Source organism: Stegostoma tigrinum, chromosome 24, assembly GCF_030684315.1.
Source record: "Stegostoma tigrinum isolate sSteTig4 chromosome 24, sSteTig4.hap1, whole genome shotgun sequence".
NCBI lineage: Eukaryota > Metazoa > Chordata > Chondrichthyes > Orectolobiformes > Stegostomatidae > Stegostoma > Stegostoma tigrinum.
The window spans coordinates 45,951,128-45,975,970 of NC_081377.1; the positions used below are offsets into that span (position 1 = coordinate 45,951,128).

General features: G+C 42.6%; 1 protein-coding gene across 1 annotated transcript in view; it reads left to right on the forward strand.

The window, feature by feature from the left end:
• hdac1 (histone deacetylase 1) overlaps positions 1-24,843 on the forward strand; it is a 31,818-nt gene continuing 6,975 nt past the window's right edge. The window contains exons 1-10 of the mRNA XM_048558089.1: positions 1-124; positions 5,480-5,592; positions 11,598-11,715; positions 13,503-13,577; positions 15,316-15,454; positions 15,928-16,069; positions 19,634-19,726; positions 19,978-20,086; positions 21,884-22,024; positions 23,041-23,149. Coding sequence (XP_048414046.1) covers positions 73-124; positions 5,480-5,592; positions 11,598-11,715; positions 13,503-13,577; positions 15,316-15,454; positions 15,928-16,069; positions 19,634-19,726; positions 19,978-20,086; positions 21,884-22,024; positions 23,041-23,149 — 1,091 coding nt within the window. The 5' untranslated portion in view covers positions 1-72. The remainder of the gene's footprint in view (positions 125-5,479; positions 5,593-11,597; positions 11,716-13,502; positions 13,578-15,315; positions 15,455-15,927; positions 16,070-19,633; positions 19,727-19,977; positions 20,087-21,883; positions 22,025-23,040; positions 23,150-24,843) is intronic.

Here is a 24,843-nt window from a genome sequence, read left to right on the forward strand (position 1 = left end):
GTCGTTCATGGTGACGCAGTGCAGTGGGTGGCAGCAGGGCTGGTTGCGCTGCTGCAGGAGGTCGCGGGTAAAATGGCGCTGGCCCAGGGCGGCGGCAAGAAGAAGGTTTGCTATTACTATGACGGTAAGGCCGGGGCTGGGGTCGCGGGATAACGGGGAGCGGGACTGGGACTCATCTCCCCACCACCCAGGGCTCAGGGAGTGGAGCGGACTCTGACCATGGGACCGCCTTCCCCCCACCCCCGCTCTGATACCTCACTTTTACCCCCCCTACCCCACCCCCCTCACCCTATCGGGTACGATATCCTCCCCGAGACTGATCCTCCCCCTCGTACCCCCCACCCCCACCTCATCACCCCCCACCCCCACCCCCCATACCCCCCCACCCCCACCCCCCATACCCCCCCACCCCCACCCCCCATACCCCCCCACCCCCACCCCCACCCCCCATACCCCCCCATCCCCACCCCCCATACCCCCCCACCCCCACCCCCCATACCCCCCCACCCCCACCCCCCATACCCCCCCCACCTCCACCCCCCATACCCCCCCCACCTCCCTACCCCTACCCCTACCCCTACCTCATACCCCCCCCAGGTACGATATCCTCCCGGAGACTGATCCTCCACCTCAACCCCCCCCACCCCAGGCCCTGAACCCTAACTCTAACCCCCTACCCCTTGGGTGCGATATCCTCCCGGAGACTGATCCTCCAGCTCATACACCCCACCACCACCCCGGACCCCAGCCACTGCCCTCATGCTGACACCTATCCTCCCCCACCACCCCGGTACGATACCCTCCCGGAGATTGATCCTCCACTTCATGCACCCCCCGCTTCCTCTACCACCCCCAACCTGGACCCCTCCCGCCCTCACCCCTACACCTGCCCCGGTCTCCCACCCACCTCTGCCTGGTTACAATATCCTCCTGGAGACTGTTCGTACACCCCACCCTCACCATCACACCCCCACTGGGTGCAATACCCTCCCGGAGACTGATCCTCCACCTCATACACCCCATTCTCACCATGAGCCTAGGGCCCCCCCCCGACCCCCGACCCCGACCCCGACCCCACACTCTGGGTACAATTTCCGAACAGCTTCTGATCCTCTACCTCATATGCCCCACACTCACTACCGCCCACACCCCACCCCAGGTAGAATACCCTCCCGGGTTCTGATCCTCTACCTCATAGGCCCCACACTCACCCTGCCGACACCCCGGGACAGTGGGGATGAGATGTATGTGATGGAGGATCAGTCTCCTGGAGGGTATTGTACCCCGGGCACGCACTCACCTCACTCCTGGAGACTGATCATCACAAACATCCCATCCCCACCGTCTCTCCTCTCCACTCCTCTCACCCTGGACCCGACCCCAACCCCTCCACCCCCCAATAATACCCTCCCAGGGACTGATCCTCTACCCCAACCCCTCCACCACCCAATAATACCCTCCCAGGGACTGATCCTCTACCCCATACATCCCACAATCACCCCAGACCACTCGACTCCCTGGACATGGTGAATGATCGTCAATATCATCATACCTCCCCCCACTTACCGCCAGCCTGAGTCCGATAACTATACACCCCATGCCTTCCCTCAATTTTCCCTCTACCCAATCTTCTTCCCCTCTCCTCCCCCCCCCATCACCTGTTTTAGTTCTTCCTGCCCCATCCCCTAGTTGTTGTCTCTCTTCCCCCTCTCCCCCCCCCCCCCCCCCCAAAAAAAATCCCCTGGCGGTGGTGGTGGTCGAGTCTCTCTTCTCTTCTCCTCTTCCTCCTTCCCCCCGCCCCCATTCTCTAGTGGTCGTTGTCTTCCCCACCCACCCCAGTCTCCTTCACCCCACCCCACTCCCCCAAAGGGGCACATGAACAGATCATACAATCATGGTTGATCATCCACCTCAGTTCTACTCTCCTGCTTTCCCCCCCGCAGTCCTCGATTCTCTGAGTAGCCAACATAAGCTGTCAATCTCACGTTTTAAACTCAGTAATGGAGCATTCTCAACCTTCAGAAATACAGTGCCAAAGACACTCGGCCCTTTGAGGACTCTAGTTTCTGCTCATCTTTGGACTAAATGAGTGCCCCTTCATCCTAAGACTGCACACCTATGTACAATACTCTTCTGCTAAGAGAAACAACTTTTGGTTCTGTTCCTTCAGTCTCCTTTAGATTTTCAGTTTTCCTCAGACCTCATCTCATTCCCCTGAAATTCCACAGAATTTTCGTCAGTCTGTTCATTCACCCAGAGCCCCTTCTCTCTCTCGCTATTGGAAGGTAGCAAATAGGAGACACTTGAGAAATGCCCCGCAGTCAGTTTGCCTTCTGCCAATCTCATGCCACATCTCAGGAGCTCAACTAAACAGCATAACCTGTCTGACCCCAGACTGGCCTTTGCCAAGGGTACACCTGTCACAATGTCATAGCGACTGGTAGAGGATAGCTGGACAACCAGTGGATGCTGCAGAGTAGGCAAACTATATACAGAGTACTGGATGGGTTTCAATCAAGTACACGTGTAAGCCCCTTGAAAAAGGACTCCTGTCAGAGGTATTAATATTTTAGGTAAAAATTACTCATTTGCAGCACAGAAAAAGGCCCATCAAGTCCACGCTAGTCAAAAACAACCTCCTGACTTTTCTAATTCCATTTTCCAGCACTTGGCCTGTAGTCTGCAAGTCTTGGCATTCACAAGTACACACCTGAATACTACTTCTGGTTTCTGCTTCTCCCACCCTTTACAGGCAGTGAGTTTCAGAATTCCCACCACTCTCAAAGCAAAAAGAAGATTTTTCTTCACATCTCTAAACTTTCTGCCCCTTAACCTAAATCATTGGCCCTGGTCATTGATCCCTCCATCAAGGGGAAGAGTGATTTCTGTCTGCTGTCTCATACCCCTCATAATTTTTTTTTTGCATCTCAAACAAGCCCACCCCTCAGTCTCCTTTGCTCCAAGGAAACAACTGTCCAATCTGTTTTAATAACTTTCTCCAGCTGAGGCAATCTCCTGTGCACCCTCTTGTGAAATCACATTCCTCCTATTGTGTGGTTTCTCTAACTGATGTAATGAACATTTTATATAGTTTTACCATAACCTCCCTGCTTTTAAACTCTAAGCCTCTGCTAATAAAGGCAAGTATCCCATAATCAGCCTTGATCGCTTTATCCATCTATCCTAATACATTAAGGAACTGGTCTTGTATGCACACTGAAGTCCCTTTAATCCTTGATCTTGGCTGATCAACCCTTCTACGATCACTTGTAAAGCATTTATAAAAGCCATAAAAGGCATGGGTCCCAACAGTGACCCCTATGGGACCCTGCTGGACATAGACGTTCTGTCCGAAAAGCACCCCATGACCATCACTCTCAGCTTCCTGCCACTCAGCTAATTTGGGATCTAAATAGCTTAATTTCCTTGGATACCCTGAGCTGTCACCTTTGCCAACCATCTCTCATGTGGGACCTTATCAAAGCCTTTTTGAAGTCCAAGTAGACGACATCAAAAGCATTGCCCTCATCTACATACCTGGTTACCTCTTCAAAAATTGAATCAAATTAGTGAGCCATTATGACTATTCTCATTTAATCCCAGACTCTCCAAATATAGATTAATCCTATCTCACAGAATTGCATGTAATACTTTTCCTACAACCGACATAAACTGCTGACTGAACTGTGTTTTCCTGGTTTGTCCCTTGCTCTTTTCTTGAAAATGGTACATATTGGCTGTGCCCTGGTACTTCTCTGCCTAGAGAGGAATTGAAAATTGTTGCAAGCACCACTGTTTTATCCTTTCTCGCCTCACTAAACAACCTGGGGTACATTCCATCCTGCCCCGGAGATTATCTGCTGTTATCTGCAAGGTCATGGGCCTCCTCCCTGATTTCTGTACCCACATTGTGCCTCTCACCAGTGAATACATTAGTCTCAAATTCAAATTGTACATATGGCATATCCTTGCGTAAGTATGAAAGTTAAGGTTGAAATTCTTCAGGAGGGTGTCATCAAGGGTCTGTTATTGATAACTAGGATATTGACAGTGGGAGATTGAGTGATGGTAATGCCGTTGAATGTTAAGGGATGATGGTTGGATTGTCCCTTGTTGAAAATGATCATTACCTTACACTTGTATGTCATGGTGGTTACCTAGGACTGGAGTGAATAATCTCATTTCTCCACGTTCTATTCTGATTTTCATCCTGTTGCCCATAAACACATGGATGTATTTCCTTGTGACTTCTTTGTGTTGTCAAAGCTTACATTCCCAACTTAGCTAATGTCATTAGTAAATATGTTTGTTTCTCTCCATACCTTTGTCCGTCCATGATCTAAATTATGGATAATGGGCTTCAATTGAAATTGATCCTCGCAGCATTAGACCATAAGACTTAGGAGTGGAAGTAAAGCTATTCGGCCCATCAAGTCCACTCCGCATTTAAATCATGGCTGATGGGCATTTCAACACCACTTCCCTGCACTCTCCCCGTAGCCCTTGATTCCTTTTGAGATCAAGAATTTGTCGATCTCTGCCTTGAAGGCATCCAATGTCCCGGCCTCCACTGCACTCTGCGGCAATGATTTCCACAAGCCCACCACTCTCTGGCTGAAGAAATGTCGTTTCATTTCAGTTTTAAATTTACCCCCTCTAATTTTAAGGCTGTGCCCACGGGTCCTAGTCTCCCCGCCTAACGGAAACAACCTCCTACCGTCCACCCCTTCTAAACCATTCATTATCTTGTAATGATTCTACCAGTTACAATCTGCAAACTGTCTCCTGTCTTGGAACCAATCTACTGCTGATGTATTACCAACTCTATATTAATCCCTTAATGAGTTTTGGAAACCGAAGTATCCAACACATACTAGATGCCCTTTATCTAGCCTAATAATTACATTCTCCAAACACACTTAGTAAATTTATGAAGTATCGGTATATTTTGTGTATAGTTATGCCTAATCTTTTGAATTCCCTCAGTAAACTGAGGTGCTTTTGTGGCAGAAGGGGAATAGATGGAGAAGGTGAATTCTGCATCAAAACTTATTTCTATTTGTTTGCCAACAACTCTTAACTAGGATACATCTTTTTGTACTTGACTAATAGAAAATCAGTTTTGCTGTTGTCCCCAGGCTCCTAAGATGACTAGCCACCTAATTGGAGCTTAAAGATGCATGAACTCGAGAGATTGTATCGTTTTACATTGCCCTTGAATCATTTTCAAGGAAATGTTAATTAACCCTTAGCAGTTCATCAACAGCATGAGTGTTCATTACAGTATAGGTTATATTGTCTTTTGGGTGTACACTGAATAATATCCCAAAGACAGTAGATAAATCATAATAACCATCTTGCTGATCAGTAATCAGTTTGGTTATTGTATACTAGTTGTATTTCACATGTTCATATACTGTCTGTTGTATACCAGTGTGCGGGAACCTTTTTTTATTATCTTGTCATTTGTTAAATGCAGGTGATGTTGGGAATTACTACTACGGACAGGGCCATCCAATGAAACCCCACAGAATTCGAATGACGCATAACCTGCTTCTGAACTATGGCTTGTACAGAAAAATGGAAATCTATGTAAGTACCATGGAACAGTTAGTGTGTAAACTTGTTTGTGCAATTCATCCTTTCTTTTTCCTCATGTCCAATACAAAAATAAAACTTATTGTAATTTAGGGAACTAGGGTCATTATGCCCCTGTGAATTGCATTGTAGCCTTTGATAGGTTCTGGTAGGAATATAGTTACATTGGAGTAAAATGCAATGAAGGACATAAATGATAAGTGCTTGATGAACTTCTATAATTAAAGATAGTGTTAAGTGTATATTTGCAGTACCTCATCCAAAAAAGACTCATTAAGAATTCTGCCCTCATTGTCTGCATCCGTACACAGGTTGCCATGTACGTCTCTGACAAGTTCAACTCTTCACTTTGCCATCTTGTTTTTCTTGTATTGAAATCTTTAGATTTTCCAAATTTTGCCAGCTATCATTTTTGCATACCCTTTCTTTATTTTCCTAATTTTGTTTTTCACTTAATTCCTGAAATTTCTTTATTCCTTTAAACTTCCTAGAGTATTACTGTTCTGAAGATTGTCATAAGCTGTCTTTTTCTGCTGTATATTATCCTGTGTACTTCAGGATAACCAAGGGGCTCCAGATTTAACAGTACTATCCTTTTTCTTTGTGGAAACATGTCTACACAGGGCCCGTAAAAGTCTCACTGATCTAGCTTTCTCTGTTGTCCTGTTCCATGCTGTCAGTATAGTTTGCCTCTGTGCTATTTAGAAAGCTGTACTCATTATTAGCAACTTCATTCCTACAGAAAGTAAATAAATTTATATCTTGTCTTGTGCGGTGAGTATTTCAAAAGTTAGTTAGGCTGTCAATAAATCAGCAATGTTTGCCCTACCAAGCAAAATCTATTTTGGTTGGGGAGAGATAGTAGGAACTGCCGATGCTGGACAACCTGAGACTACAAGGTGTAGAGCTGGATGAACACAGCAGGCCAAGCAGCATCAGAGGAGTAGGAGAGCTGACGTTTCAGGTTTAGACCCTTCTTCAGAAAAGGGAGGAGTCGGGGTAGAAGGGGATTCTGAAATAAATAGGGAGAAAGGGAGATGGATAGAAGATAGGTAGAGAGGAGACAGACGAGTCAAGGAGGCGGGTTGGAGCCAGTAAAGGTCATATTTTGTGGAACACCTACGGTTGGTTCGCACCAAATACCTGCACCTCCCAATTACCAACCATTTCAATTCACCTTGCCACTCCTTGGAGACGACATGTCCATCTTGGGCATCCTGCAGTGCCACAATGATGCCACCCGAAGGTTGCAGGAACAGCCTCTCATTTCGCTTGGGAGCCCTGCAGCCCAATGTCATCAATGTGGACTTCACCAGCTTCAAAATCTGCCCCCGCCACCGCACCCCAAAACCAGCCCAGCTCGTCCCCACTTCCCTAACCTGTCCTTCCTCCCAGCTATCCACTCATCCCACCTCAAGCTCCTCCCCTACTTCCTACCTACTAGCCTCATCCTGCCCCTTGACCTGTCTGTCTCCTCGCCATCCATGTTCTAGTGGCCTATCCCTTTCTCCCTACTTATTTTACAATCCCCTTCCCCTCTCCAATTTATAAAGAAGGGTCCAGACCTGAAACATCAGCTTTCCCACCCCTCTCTGTTTTGGTTGGTCTTTTTCTACTGCTCGGGTAAGTTATAAATAATCAAATGATCCTGTTGTCCCTTCATGCTTGTCCTGGCTCTTTGTAAAAGCCACCCAATTCGTTGACTGTTTCCCAGGTCGCACCATATTTTCCCATTCGAGTTTGATCTGATTATCTTGAAAAAAGTTAGTATTGAATCTGTTTCCGCCATCCTTTCAAGCAGTGCATTCAGGTAATCAATTTTTCTTTAGTCCCTTCTGGTTCTTCAGGTTTATCATCAGTGTATAGTTCACATACTTCTAGCAGTCTTATTTTGGATTGTTTTCTGATGTGCTGCTTAACCTTGTAGTGTCTAATTCGATCAAATTTTCCCCAAACCCTGAACTTGTTTTCATCCAGGCAGCAATGGTCTTATCAGTCTGCACACAACCATAGATCCACAAATACTGTATGTAACAGTTACAAGATGTAACTTTAATATTTTAAATCCACCTGTTCGGATGTGTTATGAAGTACCTCTTTGACCATCAGATCCTGAGGAAAGACTTGTACCCAGATCTTCTAACCCTGAGGTAGGAATAATACCTCTGTGCCACATGACAATTCTTGCTATATAACCATAAGGCTAGATAATTTTTGTGACAATCAGGTGTGAAGTGATGATTTGCATTGAGATTTCCACACAAGTGAAAGTAAAAGAGAAGAAAAGCAGAGTATTAGAAATATAGGAAAAATACCAGGATTTACATTTATAATATCCCTTTCATACTGTTAATGCATTCTTTAGAAATGTAATCAGTTTTTTTGTAAAACATGCAGGGCTGTCAGTTTGCAAAGCAAAGTCCCTAAAAAAGCAATGATGTGAATGGCCAACTCACCTATATTGATGGTTTTTGAAGATTTAAAGATTATCCCTCATTCTTTTGAGTAGTGACTACATGGAGATTCTGAGAGATATTATTTATGATTATTTAGAAAAGCACAGTTTGATTAGAAATATTTAGCATGGCTTTGGGAGGGGCAGGTCATGCCTCAAGCCTTATTGAATTCTTTGAGGATGTGACAAAACACTTCAATAACGCTAGAGCAGTGGATGTGGTGTATATGGAATTTAGCAAGATATTTGATAAGGTTCCACATGGTAGGCTCATCCAGAAAGTAAGGAGTCATGGGATTCAGAGAAATTTGGCTGTCTGGATACAAAACTGTCTCTCTAGTAGAAGACAGAGGATGGTAGTAAAGGGAAAGTATTCAGCCTGGAGCTTGGTGATCAGTGGTGTGCTGCAGGAATCTGTTCTGGGACCTCTGCTGTTTGTGACCTTTATAAACGATTTGGATGAGGAAGTGGAGGGGTGGGTTAGTAAGTTTGCCGATTACATGAAAGTTGTGGACAGTGTGGAGGGCTGTTGTAGGTTACAACGGGGCATTGGCAGGATGCTGAGCTGGTCAAAGAAGTGACTGATGGAATTCAACGCAGAAAAGTGTGAAGTGATTCATTTTGGAAGGTCGAATTTGAATGCAGAATACAGGCTTAATGGCAGGATTCTCGGTAGTGTGAAGAAATAGAGGGATCTTGGAGTCCACGTTCATACATCCCTCAGAGTTGCGACCCAAATTGATAGGGTTGTAAAGGAGGCATATAGAGTGTTGGCTTTCATCGTCAGGGGAATTGAGTTCAATCTGTGAGGTTATGCTGCAGGTCTATAAAACCCTGGCTAGACCACTGTTGGAATATTGTGTTCAGTTCTGGTCACCTCATTATAGAAAACATATGGAAGTTTTAGAGAGGGTGCAGAGGAGATTTACTAGGATGCTGCCTCGACTAGAGGGTAGGCCTTATGAGGAAAGGTTGAGTGGGCTAGGGCTTTTTTCATTGGACCGAAGAAGGAAGAGAGGTGACTTGATAGAGGTACACCAGATATTGCAAGACATAGATAGAGTGGAAAGTCAGGGACTTTTTCCCAGGGCAGAAATGACTATTATGAGGGGGCATAATTTTAAGGTTATTGAAGGAAGGTATCGGGAAGATGTCGGGGTAGGTTCTTCATACAGAGTGGTGGGCGTGGAGTGTGCTGCCAGCCGTGGTAGTGGAATCAGATACTTTAGAGACTTAAGCGACTCTTGGATAGGCGCATGGAGGATAGTAAAATGTACGGTATGCAGGGTAGATTTTAGTAGAATAATAGGTCGGTTCAACATCGTGAGCCAAAGGGCCTGCACTGTGCACTTAAAAAAGAAAAGAAAAAACAAAAGAAAAAATGATTCCTTGCATCTGACCTCAAATTCATAATCAGACCTCAAATTAATTTCTTTTCTGATGGATGATGCCTTTGGCAAGGCTGTAATCCCTCATTACTGAGTTAGAATAACAGTCTAAGTTGAGTGCTGAAGCCCCAGGTTTTGGTTTGAATCCAACACCACCCGACTCTGGAATTGGATTGGTTCAGCAGTGGCCTATGGCAAGAGATGTTAATGGTCAGTAAGAGAGAGAAGAGAAGCCAATACAAGAGATGTGAGAATTAGAGAACAAATGGATATCCAGAAATGTAAAAGTATAAAGAGAAGGTGCCAGATGCACGAAGTCAGAGGGAGACAAAAGAATTAGCTCATGAGGCAGAGGTGATGTACTTCAGTGGAAGATGCATATAGTTCAACTATATTAAGTTAATACATTATATTAGTTCAGAATATGCCAAATGTAAGTGTCTGAAGACAACTGGTCCCACTTCCAACTCCTCTCCAGTGAAGCGATTAGTAGGTTACGTAAGTGGACAAAAAATTGGCAAATAGAGTTTAATGTGGAAAATGTGAAATTGTTCATCTTGGAAGGGAGAGCAAAACAATTATTACTTAAATGGAGAAAAACTGCAGAAAGCTGCAACATAAAGGGATCAAAAGGACTTGGGGGTTAGTTGTGCTTGAAACACAAAGCTTGCTAGCAGGTATTCAGGAAGGCTGATGGAATGTTGGCCCTTATAAAAGGGGGTTTGGAGTATACGGTAAGGAAAATCTTATTGCAGCTGTTTAAAGTACTGGTGAGACCGCATCTGAAGAACAGAAGTTTTAATACCCTTATTTAAGAAAACATATTTGATTGGAGGTAGGTCAGAAGGTTCGTTAGGATGATACCTGGTATGATGAGATTGTTTTATGGGAGAGGTTAAACAGGTTGGCACTCTGCTCGTTGAAATTTAGACGAATGAGAGGTGATCTCATTGAAACAAGTTGGAACAGTCTTGACAAGATAAATGCTGAAAAGATGTTGCCCCACATAGAGGCTAGAACCGGAGAGCGTTGTCTCAGAATTATGGGGTGCTAATCTAGGGAGGTGATGAATTTCTTCTCTTTAGAGGCTTGTGGGTCTTGGAACTACTTGTGTATATTTAAGGCTGAGATTGATTCTTGATCAGTAGGGGATTTGAGGGTGATGGGAAGGGGCTAGAAAGTGGGCTTGATGAATATCAAGTCAGCCGTGATCCTATTGAATGGCAGCTAGGCTTGAGGGGCCAAACGGTCTACACCTGTTGCTGTTTCTCATGGTTGTAAGCTGTCTGTGTGCAACAAGACTTGAATGTGTTCAAGATAACAGTGTGGAGCTGGAGGAATACAGCAGGCTAAGCAGCATCAGAGGAGCAGGAAAGTTGACGGTTCTGACTCCAGCATCGGCAGTTCTTACTATCTTGAATGTGTTCAGACTTGGACTTGAGATTAGCAAGTAAAATCTGAGCTGTGAAAGAGCTAGGTAAAGGTCATTATAACAAGAAAGAGTGAAACCACCTTCCGTTGACATTCCGTGGCACCACAACTGTTGTGTTCCTCAATATCAAATCCGTGGTGTGGCACTTGATCAAAAACTGAACTTGACAGGTCATGTAAATGTCATAATTACAAGAACAGTTCAGATACTGTAGGTTCTGTGACAAATGATCCCCTGTTCCTTACAGTCCCTACCACAGAGCTTTGTGAATGCCATCACCTATCCACTGGTTTAAATATTAATGCACACTGCAGGCAGGAGTTACCTACTGAATGCACAAAAAATTGTTTGAATCTTCTTTGGCAACAATCACTGTCACATAGGAGGATAAGGACAGCACTTAGTGACATGATTGCCACTAAGTCACATGATCTTGATGAGGCATGTGTTCCCTTGTCCCTTTATCCTGGCTGGGTCACATTCTTTGAGCTCCCTTGCTAATAGTGATGTGAGATTACGTTTGCTGTATCTGGTTTTTCCAGAAGATGACCCATCAATATATTCTCAATTTCAGGATAAGGTATATATTATGATTTTTGCCTTCAATACTCTACATACTAAATTTCTCCATTTTAAACATTTGTCTGATATTCTGCATTCTCTCTTTTCCTGTAGCTATCCGTTAAGAAGTTTGAAATTTAACGATATTTCTGTTCTTTCAAAGCGTCCACACAAAGCTTCAGCTGAAGAAATGACAAAGTACCACAGTGATGATTACATCAAGTTTCTGCGGTCCATCCGTCCGGACAACATGTCTGAATACAGCAAGCAGATGCAGAGATGTGCGTTGCCATTTTAAAATATGGAAATACCCGGTTTGGGGGGTAGGCAGAGTGTTAAGATTTCACGTTGTTAGAGATATAATGAGTTTTACAGAAGTACAGAGGCAGAATGAAAGGAAAGTGGTGGGTACATGGTGGTTGGAGGGGGTTGGTCAGTGGGGAGGAATGAAAAGGTGATGATCTGGGAAAGGATTGAAGTCAAGAGATTAAATGCCAAAACAAGTTTTCGCATCCTTCATTGAGGTAGAGTACTAAAGTGCTGTCAGCAAAACTTGGAATTTTATTACCTATTTCCTACGTAAGATATAGTATAGAATTTAGTCCACTGGGTTTTTAAACTGGCTTTTCTCTCACTTAAGTACAGCTGTACATTTGAAAAGGTTTAATCTCACTCATTTCAAATAACAATCTATATCAAAACACTGTAGGGCTTAATTAATTCACAAAAAAGCACTGTATTGCTGGTTAATTGAATAATAATTTCCACATTCAGTTAAGTGGTGTGATAGGACAAAATACAAGTATGTGTTGAGGTCTTTCAAATTCCCTCAATGGATTTGTTAATTAGTGTATAATGCAGATTCTCGTTAAAATGTGCACTCTATTCCTGCTGACCATGGGACATGAAAGTCGATCTGACCAAGGCAAAAGGATCTGTGACTGTTTGTAATATGAATAATGTTTCATACAACAGGCACTACAGAAGTTAGATTCTACAAGAAGAATTGAAATTACAGAATTGTCCTCCTTTCAGTTGTAAAAATTAATACAATGAGCAGAAACAGTGTAGATTATGCACAAGTACTCTAACTGGCAGGTGTACATAAGTCTTTTGGTGACGTGAAGATGATTTAACTGTGTAGCAGTGTAGAAAGAAGTATAATATTAAAGGCAATAACACGTTATGTGAATGGACAAAATGTGGCGAATAAATTTTAGCACCAAGCTTGGATGCGTTAATGAAATGCTAGTAACGTGTTATACATACAAAGCCCTTTTAGAGTATCGTGTTCAGTTCTAGGCATCACATGCTGAGAGAATGAAGAATAGATTTGCAGGAATGATAATGGACTTGGAATTAAATTGCAAAGAGAGTTTACAGAAACTAGGGTTGTGTTCCCTGCAAGTTAGAATATTTAATGGGTGGTAGGTTTGATCAAGGTGTGTAAGATATCAAGGGAAACTGATTAGAGTGGATGGAAAGAACCTGTTTCTCTTGGCTGGGGTAATTGAAAACAAGGGGACATCATGTATTTAGGAGTGAAAGCAAAATGTTGCAAATGCTGGAAATTCTTAGCTGTCTGTGGAGAGAGAAACAGTGTCAACATTTCAGGTTAATGGCATTCGCATTGTTTTGAAGAGATCATTTGTCATGTCAAGATTTCGTCATCCTGAAAACACTAATCATTACAATTTAAATAGTCATTTGATAGTAAAAAACAGGAGAGCTGGTGAGAAATACACATTTTGTCTTGCACTCATCAGGACAATTTTCAAGAATGTCAATTCAAGGGAACACCAACATATATATTTCCCAGAAAGGATAGTGCTAATTGTTTGGCAAGTGGTCTCTGGCAGAGGCATTGTCAAGGAAAGTACATTTGTTAATTAAGATTGACAGTTATGTTCCAGTCTCTGTTTAAAATTTAAACAAAGGGATGTTGACTCTGATTATTGAAGATATTGCCCTGAGAAATAAGCCAGGTTGTATGGAATGAGCTGCCTTTTTTCCCCCCCCCCGCCCCACTTATTGTAAAAAAAAATTTAAAGCTTGTTCTTTCCATTAGTTAACGTGGGTGAAGACTGTCCTGTATTTGATGGGCTGTTTGAATTCTGCCAGCTTTCAACCGGAGGGTCGGTTGGTAAGTAGACTGCACCACGTTTACAGAACGGCTGAAGGCCGTTGATCCCAACTTGTCTACCTGTGTTTGCGTATGTTGCGTTGAACTCTGCCTTACCCTTCTAATTGAGTCAGTATATCATGGGAACTTGGGCACTAAAGTAGGTCATTCAGCTTCTTGAGCTTGCTCTGCCATTCAGTAAGATCATGGCTGATGTATGGCCTGACTCCATGTGCCTGCCATGGTCCTGTGTCCCTGATACCCTTGTTTAATAACAAAAAAAAATTATCTATCTCCATCGGTTTCTTCCTCTTGCACTTGTCTACTTCCCCCTGAAATGTATCAATGCAATTTTAAGTAAATAATCTTCTCTCAAGTTTCGTACTGGATTTTATAATCCAGAGTTGTGATCTCTTCCACTCACTACTCCTGCACACGTGCACCTGAAAACATCTCTGCTCATTCTGATCGAAATCCTTGTAAAAAATTTAAATCTTACATCAGGTTTCCTTCAGTTCTCTTTTTCTAGAGGAAGGAGCCCAACTTTTTTGATCTTCCAGTTTTGGATTGCCCCCTCTGTTCTGTTAAAGCTTTCTCCAGTGTCCCATTTCATCCTCATCATATGGCAACCATAACTCTGCATAGTATGTGGACTAACAAGATACAAGTGAAATGTAATTTTTTTTGCTTTTCAATTCTATCTCCATGCAGAATTTCCTCAAAGCATTCATCTGCAGTGAATGATCAACAATTTAATTTAAAAACAGCACTTCAATTTTGTGAAATATTAATGGAAAACAGGTTTCTTTGGAAAATAGGCACGGTGGCTCAGCGGTTAGCACTGCAGTCTCACAGCACCAGGGACCCGGGTTCGATTCCAGCCTCGGGCAACTGTCTGTGTGGAGTTTGCACATTCTCCCCATGTCTGCGTGGGTTTCCTCTGGGTACTCCGGTTTCCTCCCACAGTCCAAAGATGTGCAGGCTAGGTGGATCAGCCATGCTAAATTTCCTGTAGTATTCAGGGATGTGTGGGTTATAGGGTGATGGGTCTGGGTGGGATGCTGCAACGGGCGGTGTGGACTTGTTGGGCCAAAGGGCCTGTTTCCACACTGTAGGGAATCTAATCTAATTGAATGTGTTTGTTTCCATTGCTAATGCTTTTCCAGTCCTTTCTCAAAGGCCTTGTCACCTTGTTGGTGTGTTGGTCACAGCTGCCAAGGCACATTATTTGTGTGTGAGTCATGTTTGAGGTTGTTTGTAAGATATGCAGACTGAAATCAGTTTTAGTTAACAATCCTCGTCCCATCAAATGTGACACACTTCCAGAAGAGGTCCGTCTGTAATCAGAAGGAACCAAAGCCAATGATTCAGCATCCCACCTACACACCTTTCCCCATCCCTTTCTCTTCATTTCCTGTTAACGCTAATTTTCTAATCGGAACCAATAAGCTGGTTGATCCAATATAACTTCTGTTAAAGGTTTATTGAACCTTGGACTTTCCTGCTTATCATTTTTGTGATTGTTCCAACTCTGGTGTACATATTAGTGAAGTAATTCAACTTGGAGAATTGTCACAGTCAAGCTCTTTTAATGTGCTAAAAATGTCCTTGAAATCTTTTTAATTTAGTTGACATGTTCAAGAGGCTTTTGCTTTCGATCAGAAGCATCCTTCTCTATAGCTGCACATTGCGTTAAAACTAAGAAAAACAAATTGCTTACTGCTATGCTATAAATGTAAGAAATTGCTACTTTCTACAGCTGGAGCTGTTAAACTGAACAAACAGCAAACCGACATTGCTGTCAACTGGGCCGGTGGACTTCACCATGCAAAGAAATCGGAAGCATCAGGCTTTTGTTACGTGAATGATATTGTCTTGGCCATTCTCGAATTACTGAAGTAAGCTTAAAAGTTTATTATTGTAACTGTATGAGCTCTTTTAGAATATAGATTTTCACATCAAACAGGGGGCTTTTTCCCTTCCCCCTCCTTAACTTCCATTTACTCTCTGCCCTTCCCCCTCCCCCACCCATGCTTTCTCTCTTCACCCTCCCCCTTTTCTTTCATTCTTTCACCCTTTGCTTTGTATCTACCATTCTTTTTGTCCACACTCCCACCACATACACTCTCTCCTTTGTCTCCACCCTTCACTGTCCACTCTCACTTCTCACCTGAATTGCAATTAGTGATGGTAACCTTGGTTTGTGTCTCCATCCCAAGAACAGTGAGAATAAACCTTAGGACTTTGTAATCTCTACAGTTTAATTACCAACAGAGTCATCAAGACGCCAACAAGTTCCGTTTTAATATTCCTGTTAAGCTTTAACCTGTTGTGTTTCACATCAGATCAATTGAGCTTTTCTTCCTTTAAGGTATCATCAGAGAGTACTGTACATTGATATTGATATTCACCATGGTGATGGGGTCGAAGAGGCTTTTTACACAACAGACAGAGTGATGACTGTTTCATTCCATAAATATGGTGAATATTTCCCTGGCACAGGAGATCTCCGAGTAAGAGACAGTATTTTTCGCTAAATCTAATTGAGAAATTTTGCAAGTATGTATATTAAATAGAGAAGTATCAAAAAATTTTATTCATCTTGGGGGAGCGTGGTTGTTGCTTCATGGGCCAGCATTTGTTGTCTGTTCCTATCACCCTTGAAAAGGTGGTGGTGAGCTGCTGCCTTGAAGTGCTGCAGTCCATTTGGCCAAGGTACATCCACAATGCCGTTGGGGAGGAGATTCTAGGATTATATTTCCAAGTCAGGACAATCAGTGGTGGGTGGTGTTCCCATGCATCTGCTGTCCTTGTCCTACAAATTGGAAATGGTTGTGGGTTTGGAAGGTGCTGCCTGAGGACCTTTGGTGAATTTCCACAGTGCATCTTGTTGATAGTAGCAGCAATGTATACTGAGCATTGGTGATGAAGGAATGGATTTTATTAATGTGTCGGTCAAGTGGGCGCTTTGTCCTGGGTGCTGTTAAGTTGCTTGAGTGTTGTTGGAGCTGCATTCATCCAAAAAAGTGGGGAGCATTCCATCACACTTGTGAATGATGAACAGGCTTATGAGGCACGAATGTTACTTGCTACATGGCAGCCCCAATCTGGACATTGTCCAGGTCTTATTGCATTCGAAGGTGGACTGCTTCAGAATCTGAGTTGTCACAAATGGCGCTGAACATTGTGCAATTATCAGCAAACATGCCCACTTCTGACCTTACAATAGAGGGAAGGCCATTGATGAAGCAACTGAAGCTGGTTGGGCTTAGGACACTACCTCAAGGATCTCCTTCAGAAATGTCCTGGAGCTAAGATGACCAACCATCATCTCACTATGCTAGGTATGACTCTGGCCAGTGGAGAGTTCTGCCTGGATTCGTTATGCAGGAGCATAATTTTTTAACACATAGCTTACATGCTGACAGTTCTAGTGGAGACAAATAAAACTATCAGTACATCAAAACAGGCAGGGCCAGAGGTGATGCCCTGGGAGATGTATTTGTGAGTACAGGTTCGAAAGGTTTTAACTAAAATAGCCAGGGTTTGAGAACCTATACATGGAGACAAATGACAGGGAAATAGGGACTAACGAAAGCAGAAGGCAGAACCGGATATAAGAAAAGTGGGAGTCAGAGAATTCAAGAGCAAGAATCAAGCAGGGCCACACTGAAAGAGACTAAAAATGCTAAAACAACCAGCATGAAGGAATGAATTAGTTGTGCAAATAGATTTAAAATGGTTTGATATAATGGGAATTATAGAGACTGGGTAGCACTTGATTTTTAAAAAGAAACTAGAAATATAAGTAATAAAAGTATGACTGTGATTATGGGTGACTTCAGTCTGCATCTGGATTGAGCAAGTCAGATCGGTTCCATTACCATAGAGGACGAATTCTTTATGTATACAAACTTGGTTTCTTGGTTCAATAAGTTGAACAGCCTAGAGAAAAGGCTAACCTTGAGTGGGTATTTTGTAACAAGGAAAAAATAATTGACAATCCCAAGTCGTGCATGGATCCTTAAGGAAGAGTTCCCACAATAGGACAGAGATCTTCATTACAGAGTGACGTTTGAGACGAGGATCCTGGATTTTAAAAAAAAATTATGATAGTATGAGGTGAGAGCAGGCTGTGATAAATTAGGAATCATTGCTTAAAAGTTTGACAGTGGATAGGCAATAGCAAACATTTAAAGAGCACATGGACGAACTGCTTTCGTTAGCCCAAGCCAAACATAGACATGCTAGGGAATTCCTTGAGGCATGGTTCTCCACCAATTATACAATCAAGAAACATATAGAATTGGACCCCATATATTAACCCATACAGATCAAAACCAGAAATGACACTACTTACCATAATGTACTAGACAGTATAAATTCCAAGCGGAGGCTCCACTGATAATATCACCTAACGTGGTGAAGGAATGTCTGAACGAGAACAAGCCAGCTCAGTGAGGAAGTCAACAACCTCGTTCCAATCTGGTGCAAAAAGAAGTCAAGAAACATAGTCCGACTCTGGCTAACAAGGGAAAATAGGGTCACGTAAAATCCAAGGAAGCAGCATACTAATTAGTCCATTAAAACAAAAATACTTAAGGATTTGGGAACAGTTTAGGCCCAGCAAAGGGAGACAGTCTGATTAAGAGGGGGAAAATTGTCCAACCCGAACGCAAGAGAAAGTACACTAGTGGTCATCTTCCAAACTTTTGTGGACTTTGGAGCAGTGTTTACAGATTGGAGGATAGCTAATGTAACTCCACTTATTTAGGAAGTGAGAGAGAAAACAAAGTATAGACTAGTTAGCTCAAAGTTGGTAGTGGGAGAAATGCAAGAGTTGAAAATGAAAGATGTAGTTGCAGAGCATTTGGAAGATAGTAACAAGATCAGATAGAGTCAGTGTGGATTTATGAAGGGGCAGATCTGCTGAAATTTTTTGAGTATGTAACTCAGCATGGATAAGGGGCAGCCATGGAAGTTTTCTTGGATTTTTCAGAAGGCTTTCATTAAGGACTCACGATATTAGCATACAGAACTAAAGTATGTGGGATTGGAGGTCACGTACTAAAATAGATTGAGAACTGGTTGATAGTCAGGAAACGGTAAGAATAAACAGTAGCAGGCAGTGACTAGAGGATACTGCTGGAATCAACATTTGGACTGCAGCTATTCACAAAGTATATTTTTTTTTTTAAAAATGATTTAGATGAGGAAACTTCATGTCCTACATCTAAATTTGCAGATGAGACAAAGCTCAGTGTAAGGGTGAGCTGTGAGGAGGATGCAGATAAGCTTCAGTGTGATTTGAACAAGTTAAGTGAGCAAACTCATGGTGGATCTAGTATACTGTGAATAAATGTAAGGCTGTCCACTTGGGTAACAAATATAGGTAGGCAGATTACCTAAATAGGGATAGGTTGAGAAAGGGGGAGGTGCAGATTGACCTCTATTTTGGTACACCAGTTGCTGAAAGGAAGTATCGCATGTACTGCAGATGGTGAAGAAGGCAAGTGACATGTTGGCCTTCATAGTGAGAGGATTCAAGTACAGGAACAAGAATGGCTTTCTGCAACTACAATAGGCATTGGTAAGACCTGGAATCAATGCAGAAATGATTTTTTTTGGAGAATCTAGAACTAGGGGCCACAGCCTGAGGATAAAGGCTAGGCCAATCAAGACTTAAAGAATTTTCCCTGTCAACGAGTGATGAGCCTGTGGAGTTCTCCTCCACAAGAAACTGTTGAGACCAAGACATTGAAGACTTTGAAGAAAGGGATCAATGGATATGGGATAAGGCAGGAACAGGGTACTGATTTTAATTGTCAGCTTTGATCATATTGAATGATGGAGGAGGCTTGAAGGATCAAATGGCGTGCTCCTACGTTTTGGTTCTGTAAAGCATTTTGGTTTAATACATAGCGATGAATAGTATCAAAGTGAAGAAGTAATAAATTTGTGCAAAGTATTGATTTGGCTCAGTTAAGTATTATTGCATTTTCATGTAAATTAGTATTGTATATTTGCTTATATATTTGCTTTCTAGGAAGCTGAATTGAGCCTTTTCTGTTGCACAGGATATAGGTGCGGGCAAAGGCAAATACTATGCTGTAAATTTCCCATTGCGAGATGGAATTGATGATGAATCTTATGAAGCCATATTCAAACCTGTAAGTAGTTCTCTAAGTGCAGTTCTTCCAAAGCTGATGTCTAGTAGACTGAATGTATGTGTCATATTTATCTCTGATGTCCAAGGCCACTTCATGATGCTTCAAACTGTATGAAGTATGTGAAAGTAACTTCAAGTTTTTTTTGGCCTTAAAATGTTGTTTTGGCTTTGCTTGAACCATTCTTGGCATGTTTCAGAGCTTGTTGTACAGGGACTCGGGTTTTACCATATCGTACTTTCTTTTTTTACTAGATTATATGTAAGGTGATGGAAATGTACCAGCCCAGTGCTATTGCATTGCAGTGTGGTGCTGATTCTTTGTCTGGGGATAGACTTGGCTGTTTTAACCTCACTATTAAAGGTACAGTAATTCAGTTTTAATTTAATATATGCCTGATGGATAAGCTTACTAAAGTGATATTTGATTAATGTTCTCTCATTTTGTATTTATTCATTGATCCTTTCTGTTATTTTGACCCTTCTTGCATATTTTCTTCGCTGTCCTTAAGATTCTCAATTATTACAACGCTTAAAGCCCTGGATAGAGTATGCATAAGAGAAATGTTTTGACTCATGGAAGAGACTAAGACTTGAGTGTACAGTCTGAGTGAAGGGGTGGTCCTTTATAACTGAGATGAAGGAAAGTTTCTTCAGCCAGAGGTTGGAGAAACTGTGGAATTCATTGTTTCAGAAGGCTGTGGGGTGCCAAGTCAGTGTGTTTGACTGTGAAGGCAGTAAGTCACATTTGGGGTAATATAGAACATAGAACATTACAGCACTGTTGAACAATGTGCCATGCAGACAAGTGTGAGGTGATGCACTTTGGTAGGAGTAACCGGAAGGCAAAGTACAGGGCTAATGGTAAGATTCTTAGCAGTGTAGATGAGCAGAGAGATATCGGTGTCCATGTACACAGATCCTTGAAAGTTGCCACCCAGGTTGACAGGGCTGTTAAGAAGGCATACAGTGTTTTAGCTTTTATTAGTAGAGGGATCGAGTTCCGGAACCAGGAGGTTATGGTGAAGCTGTACAAAACTCTGGTGCTCTCTGATGAAGGGTCTAGGCCCGAAACGTCAGCTTTTGTGCTCCTGAGATGCTGCTTGGCCTGCTGTGTTCATCCAGCCTCACATTTTATTATCTTGGAATCTCCAGCATCTGCAGTTCCCATTATCTCTAAAACTCTGGTGCGACTGGATGTGGAAGCTTTGGAAAGGGTGCAGAGGAGATTTACTAGGATGTTGCCTGGTATGGAGGGAAGGCCTTACGAGGAAAGGCTGAGGGACTTGAGGCTGTTTTCATTAGAAGAAGGTTGAGAGGTGACTTAATTGAAACCTATAAAATAACCAGAGGGTTAGATAGGGTGGATAGGGAGAGCCTTTTTCCTAGGATGGTGACGGCGAGCACGAGGGGGCACAGCTTTAAATTGAGGGGTGAAAGATATAGGACAGATGTCAGAGGTAGTTTCTTTACTCGGAGAGTAGTAAGGGAATGGAATGCTTTGCCTGCAGTGGTAGTAGATTCGCCAACTTTAGATACATTTAAGTCGTCATTGGACAAGCATATGGACGTACATGGAATAGTGTAGGTTAGATGGGCTTGAGATCGGTATGACAGGTCGGCACAACATCGAGGGCCGAAGGGCCTGTACTGTGCTGTAATGTTCTATGCGTCGGTGACTTCCGTAACTAGAATACTTTCAGCAGTCAATATCAGCTCTGTGGTTAATTGCAAATGGTGCTAATCTTTCTGGTATGGATGGATGTGCTGTATGGTCCTTTGTTTTACCATATAACCACCAATGTCACTCCCTTTAAGTGGATCTGAAGTGCTAATTTCCACTGATGTTAAAGGTGCTACGAATGCATGCAAGAAGTCTCTATTGTCAGAACAGCTGAAGATGGGAGTTCTTAAATGGCAGTCCCTATGAAGCTGACCGATATTCGCTCATAAATATTCACTATAGTTGTATATATGTTTTCACTTCCCTCGTATTTTGCCCCCTCCAAGATTGGGATGATAATCTTAAACATAATAGATCATATACATTAAGACATCCACAGCATTAAATCTGAGGGTTAGTGTTCCAATCAAATGTTAATCAATCACTAATCGATATTAGGGTCAGTGTTTTATAGAAGATTTTTTGATTTATTCACAGGCCATGCTAAATGTGTGGAATTTGTGAAGACCTTTAATCTGCCTTTACTGATGTTGGGAGGTGGAGGATACACAATTCGTAATGTAGCTCGATGCTGGACATATGAGACTTCTGTAGCTTTGGACTCGGAGATTCCAAATGGTAAGTGAATTTACTGCTCGCAAGGCCCCATAAAGTTGGAAAGAAGCATGTGATGGATGTCGGAGGCCATGAACGTCTGTAGTTAATGTTGTAAATGTAATAATTATTTTAAAATATTTGTTTTGAGAAAAGTCAAAGGAATCAAAATGTCTCATTCTCTCACCGATGTCAGAGCTGTTGAGTTTCTCCAGAATTTTCTGTTGTTTGTTTCAGATTTCCAACATCTGGAGTATTTTGATTTTTATTTTCTCTGAAGTTCTATATTAGCTTCTGCTTCCGGTCTGAGGTGGAGGGTCGGCGTGATGGGTGTCAGATGAACATAGTAAATGAGGTTAGACATGAGACACCAAAATACTGCATGCCATTGATGCCAGAACTCCCAAAACACAGCCTCGCTGTCTGCAAGTAATCCATATTCTGCACTAAACCTCAACTGTATTGTCAGCCAGAGATCAATCAAGCATACACTTTAGTTGAGGAGCAAGAGATAGCAGCATTGAATGAATACACTGCTGGGAGCAGGCTCAATTCTAAAATAGCCATTTGCAAATGGCAAGGCAGCAGTAATGAATCTGGTGTCTGTGGCTGAGGGAACAAAGCTCAAAGGCAAATCGCTGTAAGGCAAAGATGTCAGTATTTCCAAGCGACTGAGTGCTATGAGAGCCAACAAAGGGCCCAGAGTTGCATCCTGGCCCCGTCCCTGAACTAAGATCCTTGCTGCAGGATTACAATGACAGTTGTTGGTACAGCTTTGAAGTGCAGAAATATTATGTAAAAGGATTGGCATATCCCATGAAAGTTCTTAAAGGCTAGCACATTGGATACCAAGGTATCCATGTTGGTGCCTGGTTTGTGTCCTTAATTACTTATTCATATAATGGATGTAATGGATTTTGCAGAACACAGCATCCCAGTTTGACTATTGTGCAAAAGCTCAATGCTGTATAATCTGTACTGAGAACCCACTTGTCTCGTTTGAGAAGGGATAATTGTAAATGGATGTTTTTGCTTTTCAGAACTGCCATACAACGATTATTTTGAGTACTTTGGACCAGACTTTAAGCTGCACATTAGTCCTTCCAATATGACAAATCAGAACACCAATGAGTACCTGGAAAAGATAAAGTATGTAATTTCTGTTATTGATATTAAATGGTGCTGTCAAGTTAGGCTTTTCTATTTAATTTATTATTTTCTTAATAATTTGTAGTTTGTTTCAGACCTGCCTTGTGCTGAATAAGAAAGCAACATATATTTGTATATGAGCAACAGTTCATAAAATCTTCTGTGTGAGTGGTGAAACCATTGTATATTCTCTGATTAGTTTAAATGAATTGATCCAGTATGATGCAAGTTCTGTGTTGATCAGTGCATTGCTAACATTTGGCAAGTTGCATTTCATTAGCTAGTGCATAGTAATTACTTTAAGGAATCCAATCCAATGCTTTTTGATTATAAATATAAATGTCGAATAGACTTGCTAGATTATTTTTGGGGGAGGCATGGGAGTGGAAAAAATGTAGTGCTTAGGCACTACCTTCTGACAAGCTAATTGTACATCCAGGGTTACAGAATTGGGGTAAGTCTCACCATGTTATGATTTAATCACTCGGATGGAAGTTATAAATTGACTCTGTCCATCAAAATCCCTAACATGCAGAATGAAAACAGGACCTGTGTAGTGTGGAGCTAGGTGTGGGGTAGGATTTGGTGAGCAGAATTTTTGGATGATCTGGAAGTTTATGGAGGAAGAGGAGCTGGAGAGGAGAAGATTGGATGGTGGAGACTGCTGCTGCTGCCAGAAATGTGGAGGCGGATGCCTGCAGGTTTTGAGCTGAGGCAGGAACAGAAAGACTTGATGTTAGAGGTGAAATTGGAAGTTTTTTGAGGTGCAAGTTTTTGTGCTAAAATTTCAGTTTAGGCATAAGATGTTCTCATTGTTATTATCTTGTTTAAGCTCACCATTGTAATCACTCATCTAGCTAAAAATCGATGCTTTTGTAGGTTTTCTATTTTTTTTAGAAAATTGGAGGTCCCTACGTAAAACCACAGTAAATAGGAACAGCAATAGGCCATTCGGCCCCTCAGACCTGCTCCACCATTCAGTAGAATCCTGGCTGAAGTGATTCGTTAAGTCACTTTTCCTGCATTTTTCCCTATAACCTTGCAATGATTTCCTCTACTGATCAAAAATCTATCTTGGCCGAAATATACACAAGGATTCTGCCCCCACAGCTCTTTGTGACGGAGTTCCTAAAATACTCAGTCCTCTGAGAGAAGAAATTTCACCTAATGCTGGTCATGTATTGGTGCGGCTTTATTAATGAGATGACACCCTGTGCTTCTAGACTCTCCCATGAGGGGAAACATCCTCTCAGCATTCACTGTCAAAACCCTTAACAATTGGGCAGCACAGTGGCTCAGTGGTTAGCACTGCAGCCTCACAGCACCAGGGCCCCAGGTTCGATTCCAACCTTGGACAACTGTCTGTGTGGAGTTTGCACATTCTCCCCATGTCTGCGTGGGTTTTCACCCGGTGCTCTGGTTTCCCCTGACAGTCCAAAGATGGGCAGGCTAGGTGGATCGGCCATGCTAAATTGCCCATAGTGCTCAGGGGTGTGTGGGTTGTAGGGGGATGGGTCTGGGTGGGCTGCTCAGGGGGCGGCATGGACTTGTTGTGCTGAAGGGCCTGTTTCGACACTGTAGGGATCTAATCTAATCCTATATGTTTCAATGAGATCCACCTCTCAGTCTTCTAAATTTCAGTGAATAGAGTCCCAACCTGTTTTGCCTTTAAGCTTTTCACCTTAGAACTGCAG